This window comes from Strix aluco, chromosome 4 (genome assembly GCF_031877795.1).
Source record: "Strix aluco isolate bStrAlu1 chromosome 4, bStrAlu1.hap1, whole genome shotgun sequence".
In the NCBI taxonomy this organism is placed as follows: domain Eukaryota; kingdom Metazoa; phylum Chordata; class Aves; order Strigiformes; family Strigidae; genus Strix; species Strix aluco.
Window position 1 is genome coordinate 12,548,281 of NC_133934.1, and position 23,540 is coordinate 12,571,820.

Below are 23,540 nucleotides of genomic sequence, written 5' to 3' on the forward strand. Positions count from 1 at the left end.
TGTGGGAATGCAGTATTTTCTGATAGGTTGTAATTGTAAATGCATATATGAAGCCTTATTTAAAGAAATAATTTAAAAATTATTCTTATCTGATCCATGTAATTGTTCACTGCTTAGTGGATTAATAAACAGCAACATTTAGAGTCTAGAAATTCATGAAAAATGTATTGTGTAATAAGAGGTATTGAATTCTGATTGCTTCACCATTTTGACTACACTTTCAAATACAGACCTATTTTGTGATTTCCATGCTTTTCTAAAGCCTCTAAAACTGATTTTTCTACTATCTTCCGTTTGTCTTCCAAGTGGATGAGAGCTTGAAATGTGTTTTACTTCGTAATAAGCATACTTTTAAATTCACTCATGACACTGCATTTGACAAAGGTGCCAACACTGTATGTCAGCTAATCTCTTTGCCCCTGCAGAAGTTGTCATTTGAGAGGCCAAGCTCCGATGGGGAGGGTGCTGTAGAAAATGGCATCACTACCGTGTGCAATGGGAAAGAACAAGGTATGTCTTAGATGCTTGGTGTAAATAATATGTGCATATAGGGAGTGATAGGTAGTGAAATGCCTGGCCATTGTCTTAAAAATAGGCAGTAAAGTTTTTGAATATTTTTATTAGGATTCAGTTTAACTGAATTATGTCAGGAGTGATTCCGTAAAATTTTGCAGTTAGAGAAGACATGTGATGTTATTGTGCAGGAAAGATCAGTGTAATTAGTATAAAGAAACAGAATATAGAAATTTTGACTTGGCCTTTTGTGTGTTCAAAAGTACAGTTTTTCAGAGGTTGGGTGACCACTATAGGCAACTAACGGTTGTTTTTAGTAACTGTATAGTGGCAACATAAATAGTGGGTGTATAGCTTCTAAGCAAAAAAGCTATCACTGAATACTAGAAGGAAAGAACCATGCATATTTTATATCTATATGTATGTATACATACACATATATACACAGTTTATATATGTGTGTGTGTATACACAGATAGTTACATATATAAACTGTTATGTATGATTATTTATATTAACATATATGTATATAATCATGTAATATCAGTGGGTTTGTGAGTATATATGTATATAATTTTACATGTGCTACTTCGGAGCCATGCGTGTTTTATAGTCCTTATAATCTAACAAAGGCAAATCCCAAACCCAGAGGGAATTTTGCCTGAGTTATATCTAAAACTCTCAACCCCTGTGCTCTCTTCCCTGTCCCATTCACTCCTCCCCAGAGTGGAAGAAATTTTGTGACTTCGTTAACTTGCCATATAGCAATGGTATCGTTTAGATAAGACATTTTTCTGCAGCTGTCAAGATGAAGGGTAATGTGAGCTGCAGTGAGCACAATGTCAATACTAGCCTTGGTGCCAGCACTGTCTCACCTTTTGACTCATTTCCTTTATCGTCTCCCCGGATCATTTTCCAACACTTCCTGACTATACCGATTTCTGACATACCCAACAGTATGGAACAACATCAGGTTTTGTGGTTTCTAGAAGTTGTGGTACATGGTTAGATTTCACCCTATAAAATCTACTGAGCTTTCAAAAAGCGCAGTCCTGTTTTAGTCTCTGAAACTGCTGAAAAACACCTGTGACCAAAAAACTGTGTTGTCTATGATGTCCAAAAGTGCCTGGTGGCTCAGATGCCCTGCGGGAGGCATGCTGATGGCCCGTGTGCTGCTGGAAAACCAGCCCAGCTTAGATCTCTTGAGAGTAATTTAAAATACCAATTGCTTTTGAAAATTATGACCTTCAATATGTAGTAATAAAAATAATAGGCATCAATGACTGCAAGGAGATCAAAATACACCTGGCATCATTTTAAGGGGTTCTGGATGAAGTTACACTATCTTTTAAACAATGGATAGGAAACGCTTAGGGAGTACATGGTAAGGGGGATTCCGGAGAATGGTCATTGCCAGCTGTCACCCACCAGCCAGCCTCTGTTCTGCTCTTAACCAGCTGCTCATTTTGCTGTGAGGAAAGAAATGAGAAGAAAATACTTTTGTGAAACAAAAATGACTGGCAGTCAGGCAATCAGTATATTTTTTTGACTCAAAAAGATTAAGTCATGAAGGCCTTATTTCTATTGCCTCTCAGTTCTGCAGGAGGATAAAACAACAGTATGAAGGGAAGATAGGACAGAAAAGTAAAAAACCACTGAAAACATGAGCAGATGGGACGGGTGGCCTTCCTCCCTCAAACATTGGAGCTTGTTGCTTGTTTAGAGAGCACAATATATGTTGTGAACACCCTTCCGTTAGGAAGAGAATTAGACTCTTGCTTGCACATGTGCATCTCTGTTTTGGCGTTTGCTGGTAAACAGCTATCCGCACCTGAAAAGCTGCCTTTCCCCCTCAGCGCCGCACACAGCAGGTGACAGATTTATACAGTGTTGGCTACAGATACAATTTCTAAATAATGTTCTATGAATCCTAACAAACTAAATATGATAAATTATCCCATTGTGAGTCCCAAACTGTTTCTCTATTTTCCGTGCATTCTTCTTCCCAGTTCATCAGTTCATACAGTCATTTTTCATTTTGTCCTCTTTTCCTCAGTTTACACAAGTCTGTAACCACTAAATGTTCCTCGTTGCTAAGGGAATTGTTGCGTCAGGGATGAAGATACAGCAGCTCAATCAGTAACTCTCCTAAATGTATTTTTCATCAAAATCATGTATCAGGGCAAGTTGATGGATATTTTTGCTGCCCTGTCAGTTAGCAGAGAGACTTTTGCTCTGCTGATGGAATTCAAATTAGGCCACTGAATGCAATTTCTGAAAGTTTATTTCATTTACTCTGTTCTGCAAATAGAAAGTCTTTTTTTCTGATTCTGTTTATTCTTAGATACTTTTTTTTTTAATTTGTTAGGATTTTAGTCAGGTAGGCACTTCTAAAAATGATATCCATTGCCCTTGCCATGTTACGTTCAGCAGTTCAACATGACTCAGTGCACAGAGCCATAGTATTACTAGTATCATATTAAGTTAATGGAAGCATAGACGATGTTAGCAAAACACCTTTTCAGCAGAGCTTTTTCTTTCCAAGCCCTCATGATCACAAGAAAGTGCCAACTTCGAACCATTGAATGCTTATACTGATCCCACTAATTTAATTGTTAGCAGTCAATTTATAATTCTTGTCTTTCTAAAAGGTCCGTTGTGGTAAGATACCTTAACCTAATTGTACATGGCAGGAGAATTTTTGATAGCAAGCATATTCTGTCTTTGTTATGTACTTAACTGTTGAAGTATTTTGAGGTAAATACTTAGTAACAATGAAGGATCATCTGACTGGATTTTTAGTCTTGTGTATATGCAGGTACCTCAGTCATACTGATAAATTAGGTGGTGGCTGCTGTGGAAGGGGACTTTCAGCTTGATTAGATCAAATTAAATTAGAAGCTTGATTTTTGTTTTTCTTATCCTTCTGAATGCCATGATTTTTAGAGCGTAGAGGTTATTTATAGGCATTTGCATTAGAGACAGCATATAATGTTTATCTCTTTGCAGTCTGCCATTTTTGTACAAATGGTCATCTTGCACAGGGTTGTTTGTCTGAACTACTATTTTTATTCAGGTTCTCTCTTTTCATTGGTTAATTCAAACACACTAAAATACACACTTTTGCTTTCTTGATAGTGAAGAGGAAAAAAAGTTCGAAATCAGAAGCCAAGGGCACTGTGACTAAAGTAACAGGGAAAAAAATAACAAAGATCATTAGTTTAGGAAAGAAAAAGCCATCAACAGATGAACAAACCTCTTCAGCTGAAGAAGATGTTCCAACATGTGGTAAGTGATTTTTCTCCTTGAGTCTTAAATGCACATTGCTACTAAAACTATAAAATTCTTGCCTAGAAATTCCTCTAAAATTGCTTTTACTGCTATAATTCTTCCCCCAACATCAGAAGAATGCACTCAGATTGGAAGAGGAGTAATCGAGAGCTTTAATTTGGAAAGAGACTAAAAGAACTTGACTTTTTAAATAAAATGGTAGCACAGGCTCAGAAGGAATATCATTGCTCTTTGCAAAGGTGAGGGGAAAGAGGAGTGTAGACAAAAATCAGAAAGAAACGGGAGCTGTTTTCAAACAAATGGATATAAAATTAATATAGGCTGGACTATGAAATAAATTTAGTCTAGGAATTAGAAGAAGGTTCTTGGGAGGGATCAAGTCTTTTATGATGGCTCGTGGTTAGATTTTATGGGATAGCAATCAAGGTATCAGTAGACTGGCCTCAGCCAAAGTGATTTGAGTTTAATTGTGAGTTCCTAAAGTGACCTCGGTGCCAGGGAAGGTCATGGAGCAGGTCATCTCAAGTGCCATTAAAAGTCACATAATGGACAACCAGGGGATCAGGCCCAGTCAGCATGGGTTTATGAAAGGCGGGTCCTGCTTGACAAACCTGATCTCCCCTTCTATGACAGGGCGACCTGCTTATTGGATGAGGGAAAGGCTGTGGATGTTGTTTACCTTGACTTCAGTAAGACCTTTGACACCGTTTCCCACAGCATTCTCCTGGCAAAACTGGCTGCTTGAGGCTTGGATGGGCACACACTTTGCTGGGTAAAAAACTGGCTGGATGGCCGGGCCCAGAGAGTTGTGGTGAATGGAGTTAAATCTAGTTGGCGGCCGGTCACGAGTGGTGTCCCCCAGGGCTCGGTTTTGGGGCCACTCCTGTTTAACATCTTTATTGATGATCTAGACGAGGGGATCGAGTGCACCCTCAGTAAGTTTGCAGATGACACCAAGTTGGGTGGGAGTGTTGATCTGCTCGAGGGTAGGGAGGCTCTGCAGAGAGATCTGGACAGGCTGGAGCGATGGGCTAAGGCCAACTGCAGGAGTTTCAATAAGGCCAAATGCCGGGTGCTGCACTTGGGCCACAACAACCCCCAGCAGCGCTACAGGCTTGGGGAGGAGTGGCTGGAGAGCTGCCAGTCAGAGAGGGACCTGGGGGTGTTGATTGACAGCTGGCTGAACATGAGCCAGCAGTGTGCCCAGGTGGCCAAGAAGGCCAATGGCATCCTGGCTTGCGACAGAAATAGCTTGGCCAGCAGGGACAGGGAAGTGATCTTACCCCTGTACTCAGCACTGGTGAGGCCACACCTCGATTCCTGTGTTCAGTTTTGGGCCCCTCACTACAAAAGGACATTGAATGACTCGAGCGTGTCCAGAGAAGGGCAACGAAGCTGGTGAAGGGTCTGGAGCACATGTCGTACGAGGAGCGGCTGAGGGAACTGGGGTTGTTTAGTCTGGAGAAGAGGAGGCTGAGGGGAGACCTCATCGCCCTCCACAACTACCTGAAAGGAGGTTGCAGAGAGCTGGGGATGAGTCTCTTTAACCAAGTAATAAGTGATAGGACAAGAGGTAATGGGCTCAAGTTGCTCCAGGGAAGGTTTAGACTGGATATTAGGAAGTATTTCTTTACAGAACGGGTTGTTAGGTGTTGGAATGGGCTACCCAGGGAGGTGGTGGAGTCCCCATCCTTGGAGGTGTTCAAGAGGTGGGTTGACATAGCGCTGAGGGATATGGTGTAGTTGGGATCTGTCAGTGCTAGGTTAACGGTTGAACTAGATGATCTTCAAGGTCCTTTCCAACCTAGATGATTCTGTGATACATATTGGGCAAAACTTGAATGAAGTAACAAATTTCTAGTAAGCTATTTTAACTCCTAATGTTGATCACTCCATATATCAGCTGTGGTGCTTGGCTGCACCAAGGAAGTCTATAAAAAGGCATGCAGAAAATGTTTCTGTTTTGTATCTTAGCTGTTAAAGTTTCCTCACAATTTGGGAGTTTGTGCAATGCACTTAGCTGATGTCCTCACAGCTCTGGTATTTTCAAACAATGCCATGTATTTACATTCTCCTGTTTGCCTTTTGTGGCTGCAGTATTAAGTAACACTTCCATACATGAATAAGGTCTAACCCACCCTTCTCCCAGTGTCTTCCAAAAGAAATTTCCATAGAAAGAAAGCTGTGAAGCACTCGCACAGGATTCTGAATTTGGATTTGCCTTTTCCCCTTTAATTGACTAGGAACATTTTGGGAAATGCAGAAATCTGTGATTAGGCAGCAGTTGGCAGAACTCATCGATGCATTAAGTGTGATAGATGCTTGCCCACTGTGAAAGAAGCAGATCCATGGACCACCAGCAAGAACTTAAGTGGCTCTCAAACCACACTATGGGAATCATTCACATAAGCAATCTTTGATTAAATAAGTGTGTGTGTGTATGTGTGTATATCTATATCTATACATCAGCTAAGTACAGATGTGATTTATCAACCAAAAGAACAGCTGGGAAAAGCTGTGTCCAGCCAGATGCATTGTCCGAAGCATCTGGCTTCCATAAAAGTTCAAACTTCCGGGGTCTCATACTCCATTGATTAATCTGTATTATGTGAGACATTAACCACAGCTGTACAGTCTAATTCCTAGTATTTCTGTCATTATTTTGGATATGGACATAAACATAGCCATTATTATTGCCTGCATTTGATTCTACTCAACACCACTTGCAGGTTTTATAGGAAAATGTGTAAGTGTCTAGGCTTTGGTCACTGCAGGAAGTCTTTGCAGAAGGAGTTTCTCACCACCAGAAATTTGGCTCAGTTCAGTGCCCTCTGGGAGGCTGCTCCATAGTTGAAGGCTTTTACACTTTTGAAGGCTCTACCTCCCATGAACAAAGGGAGAAGCCCAGCGGGGCTACAGGGGACACCCAGCTAGAGTGGAAACTAAAACCCACCTGCACTTGGAGTCATGGCAAAGCTCTTCCCTAGAGCATCACTGGTCTTTGACCACCTGGCCTAAGATGAAGTGCTAATCCCCCAACTGGGACACTCAAGGCATTTTGGTCATGTTAACTGTTGAAGGTTTAAGTATGGATATGTGGGAGGAAAAGCATGGGTTCCTGCTTAGTTCAACTGAAGTAGGAGGGTTTGGAAGAGCTTTTCTGAGAGGTGCATTGGGAGCAGAGGGGAAAAAAACAAGTACTGTCTGAAGAAAAGGACTCTCACTCCAAAACAAGCCAGCTGGCTTGCACGTGAAGGGTTTTCCATTTCTAGGGATTATAGTATAATGCACAGCTATACAGGGTTTTGTTATGAGAAGAGGGAGAGGAGCTGGAGAGTGTGATAATCACAAGGAGCCAAAATCAGAGGATTGTGTACATCCTCCTCTTTTTATGGCACCTTCCAAGATGTGTGCAATTCTGATCTGCTATATCCTGTTGGATCAAGCTTTGACATTTGAACCATAATGTTGGAAGGGAAACCCAGAAAATTAATGATAAGTCATCGTTTTAAAGAAAACCAAAGAGATCGCTATCCAACAGGATTAAATGAAAATCATACCTGAGATAGAAGACAATTTTTTTACATAAATTCTAGCCTGTGTAAGATATAATTTGTTTCCCTTCTCATATCCTGTTTGGAAGCAGCAACATGCTGAATTCATGTACCATTCATAATGTGGAAGCAAAAGATTTTTTTTTTTTTCATTCCCAAAATAAATAAGGCAGGAGAATTGGGCATTGTCTTGATTTTAAGGTTTGAGTCTGGAATGATTGTTGCTGTGGGACAGAGAAGGAAAAACACAAAACACTGCCCATTTAATGTTATTATATGCCTAGACACTGTATCTGATATAGAGCATGATAAGAGAAGCGGGGTTTTTTAAAAGGCAGTTTGTTCATGAAATTTTGATTTGTTGTAAGGGCACTGTGTTATCTCTGGAAAAAAAAAGATAATCTTTGTTTAAACTTTTGTATTAAAATTTAGCTAAATTTCATATACAGTTACTTCTTGAATTTTAAACCAATATGAATTTTATTTTTATTGGCATCAATAGCTATCTTTTGAATTCTGATTTAAAAGTGTTGCAAACCAAACATGCATTCTTCTTTCTATATGAAATTAGAACACATAACATCAATGCTTAGCAGGTCTTTAAAACACTGATTTTGGATGTTACAGAAGGTAGCTCATCACTTAATTATAAAATCTGAACTGTAATTTTCCCAGAAGTTTTTGGTCAGTCACAGTTACCAAAGCCATTACACATAGAGAAGGTGGGTCTTCTGTATGAGCACATCAGCTGTGTACATACATTTTTATCACTGCCCCTCTCCTGTTCTTACTAAAGTCTTGTGAATCAGTGTGCTCCTGCTCATCCAGCTGCTGCAGTGACTAACACAGAACAGCCATTTGCACATGAGCATGATCACATCTTTATATGCTGTTTTCTAGGTTATTGGCACAGTGAAAGTTTTCATTAAAAGAAGTGAGGCAGGATCATTTACTTGTGTTCCTAAAATCCATCTGGATTTTCTATTATAAGAGGAATAAGTTGTTTAAGTGCTAGCATTACATTGAAAAGTAAGTTTCTTTTTTTTTCTTTTCAAAAAAAAAGTCAGGAGTAAAATATCTCACATTTCATTTTATTGCAGGATATCTCAATGTGCTCTCAAATAACCGTTGGCGTGAGCGCTGGTGCAGAGTGAAAGATAATAAACTCATTTTCCACAAGGACAGGACAGATCTGAAGACACACATTGTTTCTATCCCTCTCCGTGGCTGCGAAGTCATCCTAGGACTGGATTCGAAGCATCCCCTGACCTTCCGCCTGCTCCGAAATGGGCAGGAGGTCGCTGTGCTCGAGGTGTGGTGGTTGCTAAGGGCTATGACTTGTAGGAACACCCACACGCTAAATTAGAGAAGCACTTTCATACAACCTGGCCGTTAAAAAAAAGTCTTTGGAATAATAATATTACAGAGCTGGATAGTAAATACTGGAAGGAGAAAAGAAATACTAAGAGTTGCAGGCAAAGAGAGAACTGAGATTTAATGCAGTTCAGAAATCTCAGTAAGATGCTTTTCTCTACACTGACCTTCCCTTGACCTGTTACTAAAATATCCCTGCTGCTTCTCTAGGCACACTTTTACATCAGGGATATAATTAGTTTGGGTAAATAAGTTAGCAATAATTAAATAATGGATCACTGTTGATGGGAACTCTAGAGCTCTTAATTCTCAGTTGTCTGCTACTTATGTGAACTCCTTTTGCTCAGTCTGTATCCATATTAAGGTAATTCTGCAGTAAGAAAATACAGTGTGCCAGCAACCTGGTGAGTCTCTTGAGACACTGCACGTGTACACACTGGCACGCTCCTTGCACTACGCAGGTCATACCTTCACCTGTGTTAGGTGGGCCAGGATTTTTTGAGAGGCTTTCTTCATCATATTTTGAAAGCTGAAATGAGAAGATACTTAAAGCCGAGTATAGTGAAGATATAAGAGGAGACACCCTTTTGCTTTTGGTGGCAGGATGGACACTATGACCACTTTGCATTGCCAACTGCAGGTCACATCAGTCTCCTGTCCTGACAACCAAGCCTGTTGTATGTGAGCAGTTCAGAGCTGAAAAACTACAAAGCAGCTCAAGGGACTGCAAAAGGGAATGAAGTATTTAAAAAGAACAACAAATTTAGAAACCGCACAGTTTCCTTCTACCCCCCCTTTTCCCATTATTTATTTTGCTACTGTTTAACTTCACAATTGGTGACTTGAAGAAAAATATGAAAAATTTAAAAATATTTTAATAGTATTCATATTTGTACTTGGGCCATTAGGAAAATGAATGCAATCATCTAGACAAATTTAGTGGAATTTTACAAAAAACAACATTAAAATCTCTTCTACTATTTAGTTCCCACCCACCTCGTTTCTACTTAGCACTAACATTTTCTTCTCAGGAGTCATGCTAACTAAAATCCCCCAGCCTAGCATAGGAAAATAATTCTGTTATAGCTTTCAATTTTCTGAAGTCTAAAATAAGCATGACTTGAATCTAAATCCACTAGCCTTAAATGATTAGTTTTTTTTCTTTTTTTGAGATTGCCTGCTTTGTATTATTACATCATATAACTGATGAGCACATAGCTTTCTTAAAGTGCACTTCTTCTAGCAAAGCAGATTTAATAAGAAATCCTGGGGTTTTTAGGAGCTCAGCAGAGAGAAACCAGAGCTTCTCATACAGTGTGGTAGCAATTTGTCAGCCAAGAAGAATGCACCTTTTTGCAATAATGCTCAGCTCAGTGGCAGAGTAAGTATCTGACCTATGTTCTTGCCCTCTCCTTGCAGGCATCCTCCTCCGAAGACATGGGCAGATGGATAGGAATTTTGCTGGCGGAAACAGGGTCTTCGACAGACCCCGGAGCTCTGCACTACGACTACATCGATGTGGAAATGACGGCAAGCGTCATCCAGGCTGCAAAACAGACCTTCTGGTGAGAGGCGTTCAGCTACCCGGGTGTTTCCAGTACTCTGAGAATTTATATTCATATGTTAACTCTGGTGCCAAGACAGTTTATCAAAATCCACCTCTGCCTTTGCCATATATTGAACTCCTGAAGTGTTTCAGCATCACAGCATGTTAGATGTGTTTATGATTATTGTGTTGGCATCCTGCTAAGTTTGTAAAAGATGCAGACACTATCCAACTTTATTCATTTTTTCAGTATAACAAATGCTATATTTTAAACTTTTATTTTGGCCGAGGACTTAGAACTATCTCTGGAAGAGCACAAATATGCTGAAATATGCAGCTATGTAGTTCATGTTTTACACTAAAAATGTATAGCAAATTTAAGTCTTCAGTAGTCACATTCTCAGTGTTACCTTCTCAAGTTCTTTATGATTAATTAAAAACTTCATCAAGCTCACACCAGTCAGATTAATTTCTGGGTTTTAATTAGGAGGTGGAAATTGGGAAGGTGTCTAGGGTGCCGCACAGGATCTCTCTTTAAATTGCAAATCAGTACAGTGAATTCTCCATTACTGATCCTGTGCTAAGTAATGCATACTTAGCATATATAGTGCTATACGTGTTCAAATCAGTTTAGGAATTAAAGCAGTCTTCGGTGGGAAGAGATAGTCATTTTTCCTTCGCTAGATGAGGTTGTTTAGAGACGGGAGCGAAGGAACAGTTGGGACAGGTGGGATGCCCTGCTGCAGACCTTCTCCATGGTTTCCCATGGTCAGAAAGTGAATGGCCTGAGAAGACAGCTGGCAAAGGCGTTATCCCTCATCTCGCTGCAAAATGAGACTCCATACACAAATTTGGAATTTGTGTGACTTAATACATTAGAGAATCACACCCCATCTGCATGTCATAACTCTAAACAGCCTGAAAATGCAAAAAAAAAAAAAAAGCTTCAGAGTTTTCCAAAAGAAGATTCTGCTGCCATTAGTGAGGTGTTAAGAGAGCTTTAACGAGGGAAAATGCACAGCTTCAGTCAGGAACTGGTTTGAATGCCTTCTGATAGAAATCAAAGTGACTCAGTGTTACCACAAGCCCAGTTTTGTAAAAACCAGATAATTTTGATAGAATCAAAATGCACTTAGCTTACAGACTTATGTTAATACTTGTTTTGAAGTTAATAGGGCTCAAAAGGTTTATCCTGTGTTGACATGTATTTTTGCTTCAGTCAGCATCTAGCAATAACCACATTTAAGAAAGAAATAGAATGGAAACCTTTTCCCCCTGAATACTGCGTGGCTTTCCTTTTCTGAACAAATCTGATATTAATTGGAGCCAAGTGAAAAAACATATGCAACTAGACCACATGTTAAAAAAGGAATGTCAAACAACTTGCAAAATAGCAGAATTCCCCTGTTAAGAATTAGTTAACATTCATTGGGTGTCTTTAAAAGAGTGGAAGAGCTTGTTGATAAACAACTAGAGTAGCTGTCTGCTGATTTTCAACTGCTCCTAGAAAATGAGGAGAAATTAAATGATACTTAAGTGTTAATAAAATACTATTGTACTTTATAGAATGAATATCAGTATTCCAAATTAACTGCAGTTATCATTACAGCTTTGATTATTGCACAGTCACTTCAGGATTATTGGCTATTTGTTTACTGAGACTGCATTTGCAAAATGATCAGCTCTTCATTAATAGTCCAATCAATTTTCTTCATCTGAATCACTAGGTATTTTGGAAAGGCTGAAGAAAAAATGCTTCCAAGCAGGTTTTCTCCATTTCCTTTCCTATTTAGCAGTTTCAGAATACAGTTAGCTTATGTGGATGCATTTGTAAACAGGATTAATGCGGCTTAATGAAATAATGCTTATGAAGTGTTTGCAGATACTTAGATAAATCTTAGCTTCCTTTGGTGGTAGAAATAGTTACTACAGGTGCATCAGATGTCATTAATGAATATCACAGTTTTCAGACATGGTTATTATGCATCACTCTCATTGAAGCTACTTAAATAGAAAGAAATACAGTAATGACTCCAATGCAGTCATTCAGACTAACCAGAAACACTTGAGTAATGCTCTTCATTAAGAGGAATGGTAAATAAATGCAGCCCTTTAATAATGTCTAATAAAGTATGAGATATGATAAAGTTAAAAACATTTTTACCATGGAATTTATCTTGGGCTTTTTGTTGTTTGTTTGTTTGAAGTAAGAAAAGCTTCTGTCTAATGATTATTCCACCCCTGCACTGCCCTAAAAGGTTCACACCCAACTGGGTAGGTTCGGCCCTCCTGTGAGCCTGGGTCTCCTGCAGCTCAGGTGAGCCACAGTGGGATGAGGTCTGTCTCCTGCTGAAGGAGAAATTCAATGGTCTCCATGTTATTCCAAAGCCAAAAGAAAGCAACTGTTGAAACCACAGCATTCTTGAGCTCCAGCCAGCGCTACAGAAGACCCACTCTGCTTTAGTAGGGCTTTATCATATTTTATGAATGTCAGCACAGAGTCTGAATAGTTCCATTGTTTGGGACGGAAAGCTTTGTTTTCCCATTCATGTACACCTGAAGCTATAGGAATTATTAGGGATCTCACTCTATACCTCATTCAATTTTAGCAGTTGCTACAAAGGAAAGCTCACCCTTGGGGTGGTTATCACTACAGGGCATGATTCTGCCATTTTCTGCGTTATTAGACCTTTGCAAACCCATTGTAGTCCATGATATCTTGCATGTGTTCTGCAGAATTCCAGTAAAACAAGCTACAATGTTGATTGAGGGGGTGGGGGAATACATATATGTATATCTGTATGTATATCCTTTTTGAAGTTTCCAGAAGACTCAGATCCACTGTGTGAAACATAGCAAGAATGAGCAGAGAGAGTATTTTGCGTGCAGTTACCCAGACAGAGTTGGGAAGTATAGTGCCATTGTGCACACTTTACCCAGCCAAAACTTCTGATATGAAAAAGAAAAATTCCCAGATTTTGAGGAAGTAATTATTCAGCAAATTTTGATAGATATGTTAACTTAGACTTCATCAAAGTTCCACTTTTTTTTCAAACTTTTGCTGGATTTGATCCTTGTTTCTCTCGGTTCCTAAGTTCACATACCTCCTGAGAATGCATGCACCCAGAAACACCTGCTTCTCCCCAGTGCAGACAACAAGGGAACTTTTATGAGACACTGGCAAGCTGATTTATAAGATAGATCAGCAGGTTCCCATGTAAACATGTCACTGAGCAGTTACAGCTGTTGCCCTCCTGGCTTTTACACAGTCATATCCCCACTGTAAGAATGGAGTACAGGAACATATGGTGTAATATTGGCTGCTAGCAGCAACATGTGAGTAGCAAAAGAAGGAAAACTGTCCTGCAGAAAGTGAGAAGATATGTGCTTCCAGGCTACATAATCAGATACAGGGAACATACCACTGAATCATCATTTAGACTTAGGTTAAAGCACTGCTTTTTATTATTTTTATTTTGCTTTATTCAGTTTCATGAACAGGCGAGTTATTTCTACAAATCCGTATCGGGGAAGCACTGCCAATGGCTACGCCTGTCCGAGTGGAATGGCACTTCATTACGATGATGTTCCCTGCATAAATGGATCGGTAAGAATTGAATTTGCACAGAACAAATGGTTTGCATGTGTTGAATGCATGGACATCTGAAAATTGTATTATCTAAAAAGCCCCACTGGGCAATTCCCAAATGAACTCCTATTTTTTTGGTTGAAGGCTGCAAACTTCACTCACACCTACAGAGTATTAGGAGTATAGGACATACTCTTTACATTAGCCTGCACATGAGCCAGTGTGCATTTAGAAAGGAGTTGCGTGTTGACAGTTTGTTGCTAAGTCCTTGAATATAATACTCACTTGAGGGGGGTATTTTTTAGATCACACTGGACCTGGCAAAATTAAGGACTCACTTACACCAGGCACTTTTTGGTGTCTGTTGAAAAAAAACCCAAAAACCAAACACTTCTTAGTCCCTGGGGCTGCATTGCTTATGACAGCAGGTACTGCTCATCCCAAAGGAGAACAACAACAAGATTACTTCCATCTTCATAAATTGCAGAGCTGATCCGTAGGCCTATGTGTAATAGGATTTAACACATAGTGGATGTTTACGCATAACAATATGTGGTCCTCAAGAAGATTTACAGGGGAGCTACAGCCCGTTTCAGCTCTTAAATGGGTCTGCTCCATTATGGCTTAGTAATGTCAGAAGGATGGTAGAAAGCCCCTTTTGGGAACAGCACACAACCACATGTGTGGTGAGTAGTCTGTTTGTGTAGTTCTTGGATGTGCTCATGCCTTTGTATGAGTAGCGTACTGCCACAGCCAGAATGGATTAAGGAAGGATATTTGGCAACCAGGTTGGTTTCTTTTAAGATGAATTGAATGAATCACTGAAGTATTGTTGTTGAGCTTTTCTTTTTCCTGAAAAGACAAAAAAAAAAAAAAAAAAGAATGGCCTGTAGCTATTTTAGCTGACTAGCTCAGAATAATAATTCTCCAGCAAATAAAATGCTAGCATACCAGCAGCTGGTATTCACTGGAAAGACATAGCCTGAAGAAAGAAAGAAAAAAAAAAAACAGAAAAAAAAAGAAAAAACCCTCTTGGCTTCTGCTGTTAGGCCATATTACTTTTAACAACTCATGTACCAGATGTAATCCCACAGATTCACCTGTGTAGCCTGTGAGTATCCCCCTGTTAACACAGTCTGCTTGTGCCCCCTCAGTGCTAAAGCTATTAACTGAAGGTGCAGTCTGTGAAACAGCAAGGTTGATAGGATAGTACCAGTTTGCTCATACTATGGAAAATGCACAAGACTGAGGCTACGAGCCATGTAATGCAATGCTTCCTTTCCACGCTGTGTCCTTCCACACTTTCTAAATAGTTTGACTCAAGTGTAAGCAATAAGCATATGCTTGCTAAACACCAGGGGCTTGCTACAGTCTAAAGAATTACTAATGTTTTAATTTCACTTAGGAGGTTCTGCATGGTGTATCGTTTACTAACTGCCAAAGTGTATGTGTTGCAGTGGGAACCAGAAGATGGCTTTCCTTCTTCTCGTAGCAGGAACATTGGAGAAGAAATGCTTTATGATAATGCAGGCCTGTACGATAACTTGCCATCTCCAAAAATCTTTGCACGCTATCCGCCAGCTGACAGAAAACCCAATAGGCTATCTACTGACAAACTCTCCTCTAACCATTACAAATACCCTGTCTCATCCAATCTGTCTTCTGCTCAGTCTGTCACTAATACCTCTGCTGTGGGGAGGGGATCTGGCTCGCAGGTACTGTACTATTTAATACTTAACAAAGCTTTTTATTTTTTGGCTGTTGGGTTTATCTGGTTGTTATCTTAAGGGCCTTGGGCTATTTCAGTCCCTTAGTGTTAGCACTGAAGTGCGTGGACTTAAGTCATGAGCCCACTGCAAATGAAACAGGTTTGCTAAGTTGTAAATTCTGATGTGGAAGTATTGGCACCTGGGAAAGGCTTTCCCACAAGTTCTTGATGATTTACAGATTGCGGATAATAACAAAAAAATAGATGTGACTTTCCAAATTTAACCTGAATGCATATCTAGCCGCCTAGTGATGACTTTAAAAAAAAAAGTGAAGTATGACCTGTCTGTGACAGCAAATTTGCCCCTCTAGAATTTTACTAATCTGTATATTGTATATACTATGGTTATATATATTGTGAATATAGATATATATCATAACATATATTATATATATACTAAATTATATTATTTATAGTGTATGTACCATATTTAAATTACTGCCTGTTATTTTCTTCCCCTGAAAAAAACTAAGACTATGTCTGTGCTGCTTTCTGAGTGTGGCCTCAGGCTTCTGGATCTCAGCTGAAATGCGAAGCTACGGAGCAGATGAAATCCTGTGTTCTCAGTCTCAGGAGCAGACAGGCAGACCCCAGCAAGGGGGGGTAGAGCAAGCCTTGCTCACAGCCACACCAGGGATCTTCTTGAGAGCCTGTAGCCAGTCTCCAAAAGCTGGTCACTGGCATAAGCCTGTGAATATACCACAAAGATGGGGGGTTTTCAATCTAATCTGAAATTGAACAGTTAGATAAGTGTTTCCCTTGTATAAGGTACCTGTCATATTGCATGCTAACTCACTTAACCCTTACAAAAACTTAATATTGGGATATTAAAATTCAGTAAAGTTGCAGAATTTGTAGAATTCAGTAAAGTTGCAGTGGACCTAAGCAATAAATTGCCCTGATCCTTGACTGAAGCAGCAGGCTTCTCATTGCACTCCCAGTTTAGTCCTCAAAAGCTTTTGAAAGCAGGTGAACAGAGCATGGCACAGGCATCCTGTGCTCAGCTAGGGCATCCCCATGGAAACACTACGATTAGTCAGGACAGTGTTGCTCTTCCCAAGGTTCAGTTCATTGCAGGGGAGCCCTCTAAATGGAAACCCCTCAGACATAAAATGTGCTGTTTCTGGTAATCTTGTGAGCTTGTCTGGCCATCATGAGAGGTTTTTTTAGGTAAGAAAAGCTTTTAATTAGTAGTTAGAGGTTGTATAAGAGGAAATTGATATTTAAAAATATGTAATAATTATATTGTGTAAAAAAAAAATCTATGCACCACAAGGATGGCAAGGTCATATAATAAATAAGAAACAGTGTTGAATTTTTGTATGGCAAACCCTGTTGGGTTTTTCTGTATGAAATTAACTCTGACAAACCTGTGTTTCAGGAGTCTTCACTGTATAAAATTATTCAAAGGTACAACTCTTCTGCCTCACGATGGCTTTTTTAATACAGTAAATGCAAGGGTTTTAAATAACTTGGAGACCATGATGCCACCAGAGATGGGGAGTTCATCCCCTTGTTATCCTGTGGTTGCTGGTGCAGCTCCTGATGAGCAGGCAGCTCTCAGAGACAACATCTCTGGAGGAGGCACAATCTCCAGCTCAATCAAAGTGCTCTATTAAGGCTCTCCAAGCAGGTGGCTTTTTGTCAAGCTTTGCCCTTGATGGAAGGGTGACTGATGCCAGTGGCACAGGACTAGCTGGAGCCCATTTGTACTTTTGTTTTCAAACAGTTTAAAGGTAAGAAGCCTCCTGCGACTGCTAACGGGATCACTGGAAAAGGGAGAACTTTAAATAGCCAGCCAAAGAAATCTGAATCGGTATCATGTGTGAAGCGCACTGCATCCAGTAAGTATCTCTCCTTACTGCTGCCTCACTTGTGAATGGAGTCATGAGGATACCCAAAATAGCTGTCTTAGCAAACAAGATAAAGAACCATTGTGGCTCTTCTGTGGCTGAGAAGCTGAGCAGGAGACTTTAAGCAGGAGATACTTTGTGCATTAGTGACTCATTAGTACTCCAGCTATGCCAAGACGTAAAAGGTTGTCATATGGGAACAAGAAATATGAAATGTGGACCTGTAGCTGCAAAGTCATGAGGGCACCAGGAAAAAAAAAAAAGGGTAATGATTCTTCATTTGGAGCAGAGAGTAGTTCTGTATTCCTATTGGAAGAGGAGAATGAGCTGGGAAAGACATGAGAACATTAGTTTGCTCAAAAGTGGACTTACTATTATCACTAATGTGAAAGAAAAAGTTATAACAAAATAATGAAGACAACCACACAGCTCAAAAGCTTCCTCAGAGAGAGGAGATTTCAATTGGTGAGTAGCATGATCAGAAAGAGGGTTCATCTGGTCAGCTGGTTTGCCTCTAGGAAATCCCTAACAGGGATTGCTTTGTGTAAAGAAGATGACAAAAAAGAGCTATAATCATATTTTTAAATACGGAATCAAAAGTATGGCTTCTAGAGAAGGAGTGAATGTGTTTGTTTCATTCCATGATAAATTTTTAAGAAATCATGGATTTAATGGCAACAAGAGAAATTTGGGATACGCTCCAGGAAAAAAAGTATGTATATTTCTAACTATGCAGGTCAATTGGTACTGGTATAGATGGTTGTGGGAGTAAAGGCATCTCAGTTACTAAAGAGGAGCTGAAACTGGTTTGACAACTATTTGTCAGGAATGGCTTAGTCTCCTTGAGTTTGCTTTCAGTTAGGCAGACAGATAAAGTGATCTGGTAGCTGACCTATTTTCTTTGAGTCTGCAACTGAAGCAGAGGTAGAGGGGAGGCTGTGATTATAAATTAGACCACAGATACATAGAATCATAGAATGGTTTGGGTTGGAAGGGACCTTAAAGATCATCTAGTTCCAGCCGCCCTGTCACGGGCAAGGACACCTTCCACTAGACCAGGCTGATCAAAGCCCCATCCAGCCTGGCCTTGAGCACTTCCAGGGAGGGGACAGCCACAGCTTCTCTGGGCAACCTCTTCCAGTGTCTCACCACCCTCACAGTAAAGAACTCGTTTTTTATATCTAATCTAAATCTACCCCTTTCCAGTTTAAAACTGTTACTCTTTGTCCTATCGCTACATGCCCTTGTAAAAAGTCCCTCTCTGGCTTTCTTGTAAGCCCCCTTTAGGTACTGGAAGGCCACTATAAGGTCTCCCCAGAGCCTTCTCTTCTGGACAACTTCAACTTTCTCAGCCTGTCTTTGTAGGAGAGGTGCTCCAGCCCCCTGATCATCTTCATGGCCCCCCCTCTGCACTCACTTCAACAGGTTCATATCCTTATTGGGGAAAGGTTCAGGGCCCCAGAGCTGAACAAAGTACTCCAGGTGGGGTCTCACGAGAGTGGAGTAAAGTGGTAGAATCACCTCCCTCCACCTGCTGGTCACACTTCTCTTGATGTAGCCCAGGACACGGTTGTCTTTCTGGTCTGCAGGTACACATTGCTGGCTTATAGTCAGTTTTCCATCCACTAATACCCCCAAGTCCTTCTCCGCAGTGCTGCTTTCAATCCGCTCATCACCCAGCCTGTATTTGTGTTTGGGATTGCCCCAATCCATGGGCAGGACCTTGCACTTGGCCTTGTTGAACTTCATGAGGTTTTCATGGGCCCACCTCTCAAGCCTGTCAAGGTCTCTCTGGATGGCACATCTCTTCCCTCCAGCATGTTGACCGCACCACACAGCTTGGTGTTGTTGGCAAAATTGCTGAGGGTGCACTCAATCCCACTGTCCATGCTGCTAAAAAAGATGTTAAACAGCACTGGTTCCTATATAGACCCCTGAGGAATGCCACTCATCACTGCTTTCCACTTTGACATCAAGCCGTTGACCGCAACTCTTTGAATGTGATCATCGAGTGCACCCTCAGTAAGTTTGCAGATGACACCAAGTTGGGTGGGAGTGTTGATCTGCTCAAGGGTAGGGAGGCTCTGCAGAGAGATCTGGACAGGCTGGAGCGATGGGCTAAGGCCAACTGTAGGAGTTTCAATAAGGCCAAATGCCGGGTGCTGCACTTGGGCCACAACAACCCCCAGCAGTGCTACAGGCTTGGGGAGGAGTGGCTGGAGAGCTGCCAGTCAGAGAGGGACCTGGGGGTGTTGATTGACAGCTGGCTGAACATGAGCCAGCAGTGTGCCCAGGTGGCCAAGAAGGCCAATGGCATCCTGGCTTGTATCAGAAATAGCGTGGCCAGCAGGGGCAGGGAAGGGATCTTACCCCTGTACTCAGCACTGGTGAGGCTGCACCTCGATTACTGCGTTCAGTTTTGGGCCTCTCACTACAAAAAGGACATTGAATGACTCGAGCGTGTCCAGAGAAGGGCAACGAAGCTGGTGAAGGGTCTGGAGCACATGTCGTACGAGGAGCGGCTGAGGGAACTGGGTTGTTTAGTCTGGAGAAGAGGAGGCTGAGGGGAGACCTCATCGCCCTCTACAACTACCTGAAAGGAGGTTGCAGAGAGGTGGGGATGAGTCTCTTTAACAAAGTAATAAGTGATAGAACAAGAGGTAATGGGCTCAAGTTGCTCCAGGGAAGGTTTAGACTGGATATTAGGAAGTATTTCTTTACAGAACGGGTTGTTAGGCGTTGGAATGGGCTGCCCAGGGAGGTGGTGGAGTCCCCATCCCTGGAGGTGTTTAAGAGTAGAGTTGACATAGTGCTGAGGGATATGGTGTAGTTGGGAACTGTTAGTGCTAGGTTAACGGTTGGACTAGATGATCTTCAAGGTCCTTTCCAACCTAGATGATTCTGTGTTTCTGTGATTCTGTGATCCAGCCAATTCCTTATCCACCGAGTGGTCCATCCATCAAATCCATGTCTCTCCAATTTAGAGACAAGGATGTCACGTGGGACAGTGTCAGATGCTTTGCACAAGTCCACGTAGATGACATCAGTTGCTCTTCCCTTATCTACCAATGATGTAACCGCATCGTAGAAGTCCACCAAATTTGTCAGGCACAATTTGCCCTTAGTGAAGCCATGTTGGCTGTCACCCGTCACCTCCTTATTTCCCATGTGCCTGAGCATAGTTTCCAGGAGGGTCTGCTCTATGATCTTGCCAGACACAGGGGTGAGACTGACTGACCTGTAGTTCCCCATGTCTTCCTTTTTTCCCTTTTTAAAAATGGGGGTTATGTTTTCCCTTTTCCAGTTAGTGGGAACTTCACCAGACTGCCACGACTTCTCAGATATGATGGATAGTGGCTTAGCCACTTCATCCGCCAGTTCCCTCAGGGCTCAGGGGTATGTCCCATCAGGTCCCATGGACTTGTGCACCTTCAGGTTCCTCAGATGGTTTCAAACCTGATCTCCTACAGTGGGCAGTTCTTCATTCTCCCAGTCCCCGCCTTTGCCTTCTGTGTCTTGGGCGGTGTGGTTGGAGCACTTGTCAGTGAAGACTGAGGCAAAATGTCATTGAATACCTCTGCCTTCTCTGTGTCCCGGGTAGCCAGGTCTCCCGTTTCCTTCTGGAAAGGGCCCACGTTTTCCCTAGTACTTCCTTTTATCACCAACATACCTATAGAAGCTTTTCTTGTTGCCCTTGACGTCTCTGGCCAGAGTTAATTCTATCAGGACTTTGGCCTTCTTAATGTATCCCTGTCCTCTCAGACAGTTTCTCTGTATTCCTCCCAGGCTGCCTGCCCTTGCTTCCACCCTCTGTAGGCTTCCTTTTTGTGTTTGAGTTTGTCCAGGAGCTCCTTGTTCATCTGTGCAGGCCTGCTGGCGTTCTTACCCGACTCCGTCTTTGTCAGGATGCATCTCTCCTGAGCCTGGAGGAGGTGTTCCTTGAATATTAACCAGCTTTCTTGGGCCAGTCCTCCTTCCAGGGCTTTATCCCATGGTACTGTACCAAGCAGATCCCTGAAGAGGCTGAAGCCTGCTCTCCTGAAGTCTAGGGTAGTGAGCTTGCTGTGTGCCCTCCTCGCTGCCCTAAGGATCTTGAACTCCACCATTTCATGAGCTAGGGCAGCTTTGGCTGCCCTTGAGCTTCACAGTCCCCACCAGCCCCTCCTCGTTGGTGAGAACAAGGTCCAGCATAGTACCTCTCCTCCTTGGCTCCTCTGTCACTCAGAGAAGGAAGTTACCATGAGCATGTTTCAGGAACATCCTGGATTACTTATGCCTTGCTGTGTTGTCCCTCCTGCAGATACCGGAGTAGTTGATGTCCCCGTGAGGACCAGGGCTTGTGAACATGAGGCTGCTCCTATCTGTCTATAGATGGCTTCATCTGCTTGGTCTTCCTGATTGAGTGGTCTGCAACAGACCCCCACTATAATGTCACCTGACCCTGCCCTCCCTTTAATCCTGACCCATAATCTCTCAGTCAGCTCCTCATCCATCCCCAGGCGGAGGTCCTGTCATGTGAACCATGAAATGAAAGCATTTATATGGGAAACTAAAAAAAGAAAGCTCTCAAGTATCAAAAAAATGAGAACATCTTTGTATTCTGTCATGTCAGGTGAGAAAAGACATTTGCATTAAGCACCTGAAGTAGGAATGGAAACAAGGCAAAAGGGCAAATGAGTTTTTCCTCTGACCCTTTCCAATTAAAAATCAAGGGTTCATAGCTAAAGAGGAGCCTTATTTCCTTCCTCTGAACTCCATAGAAAGGCAAGGCCATTTTTCAAAACCAGTGTAGTATAAGGTAACTGGTATTTCTCATCTTCCCCATATAAATGTAGAGGAGAAGCTATCTATCCCATACTATTTCCGTAGCTGTGCTGCAGAACTGAGCAGGAATCATGGACCTTGAGAAAAAGACAGTGGAAGAGGGATGGCAAACCAGTTTCTCAAACCATGACATGCTCCATGTGATGTTCAGTCTCAGGGAATAGTTTATAGAGTTTTACTGTTAATTTCAACCATAAATAACTACAAACCAATACATACAGATGCAGAGCAGTACAAATACGGCAAAAATCGGGTGGAGGCAGATGCAAAGAGGTTACAAAGCAAAGAGGAGGAGCTGCTAAAGAGGAAAGAAGCACTCCGGAATAGGCTGGCCCAGCTCCGAAAAGAAAGAAAAGATCTACGCGCTGCCATTGAAGTCAATGCTGGTATGAGGTGCTTTTTTGCGCTGAATTCTGCCCTGGGTAGCCTTAATTATCCAAATACCTTTGTATTCTATGCTGAAGACATGCCACTACATGAGGTTTGGGTTTGATGTTAAACAATACTCTGTAATGTACATTTGCTTTCTATATAGATATAAAATATATAAATATTTGTTTATATTATATATATGTGTAGGTGTATATACTTATATACATACTTTATATATATGTGTGTGTGTTTGTATATATATATATATATATATATATACACACTCCCCTATGAAATTACACTGATGGGGACTTCAGACAAGCAGAACATGGGAATAATTTTATTGTGACTGGCTAATTATATTTTCATGACATGGAAAAATAAAAAAACAAATCCTGATTTGAAACTAGACTAGAAACCTAGGGAAGACACTGAAAGAAAGCATTTGATTTCTGTTACTAAGCTTACTACATGAAAAAAGTGTTTTTTGCGAAGTACATAATGTTTTTGTGGTGTCACTGATTTTTAAAGACATTGTTCCTTTTTTTAAAAGACAGTAATTTCTGTAAGTGTCAATTTAAGCTTCTTACTGAAATAATAACATTGCTGTGGATGACAGGTAGGAAGACCCAAGTGATTCTTGAAGACAAGTTAAAGAAGTTGGAAGAGGAGTGTAAGCAGAAGGAGGCTGAGCGTGTAAACCTGGAGCTAGAACTGACCGAGGTGAAGGAGAGCCTTAAGAAAGCCTTGGCTGGTGGCATCACACTGGGCTTGGCTATTGAGCCCAAGTCGGGAACATCAAGCCCACAGGTATGCAAAGCCATTAAACACAGAAATCCCAGTACCATGGGCTGGG

The 23,540-nt window shown here is 41.3% G+C and overlaps 1 protein-coding gene across 5 annotated transcripts in view; it reads left to right on the forward strand.

The window, feature by feature from the left end:
• AFAP1 (actin filament associated protein 1) overlaps window positions 1-23,540 on the forward strand; it is a 125,455-nt gene that overhangs the window by 92,757 nt on the left and 9,158 nt on the right. For 3 of the 5 annotated variants that reach the window (XM_074822041.1, XM_074822043.1, XM_074822042.1), the window contains exons 8-16: window positions 426-510; window positions 3,652-3,801; window positions 8,459-8,670; window positions 10,152-10,297; window positions 13,768-13,885; window positions 15,325-15,582; window positions 17,365-17,479; window positions 22,534-22,698; window positions 23,304-23,494. In XM_074822041.1, coding sequence (XP_074678142.1) covers window positions 426-510; window positions 3,652-3,801; window positions 8,459-8,670; window positions 10,152-10,297; window positions 13,768-13,885; window positions 15,325-15,582; window positions 17,365-17,479; window positions 22,534-22,698; window positions 23,304-23,494 — 1,440 coding nt within the window. The remainder of the gene's footprint in view (window positions 1-425; window positions 511-3,651; window positions 3,802-8,458; window positions 8,671-10,151; window positions 10,298-13,767; window positions 13,886-15,324; window positions 15,583-17,364; window positions 17,480-22,533; window positions 22,699-23,303; window positions 23,495-23,540) is intronic. The other 2 variants (XM_074822044.1, XM_074822045.1) reach the window with 1 other exon arrangement.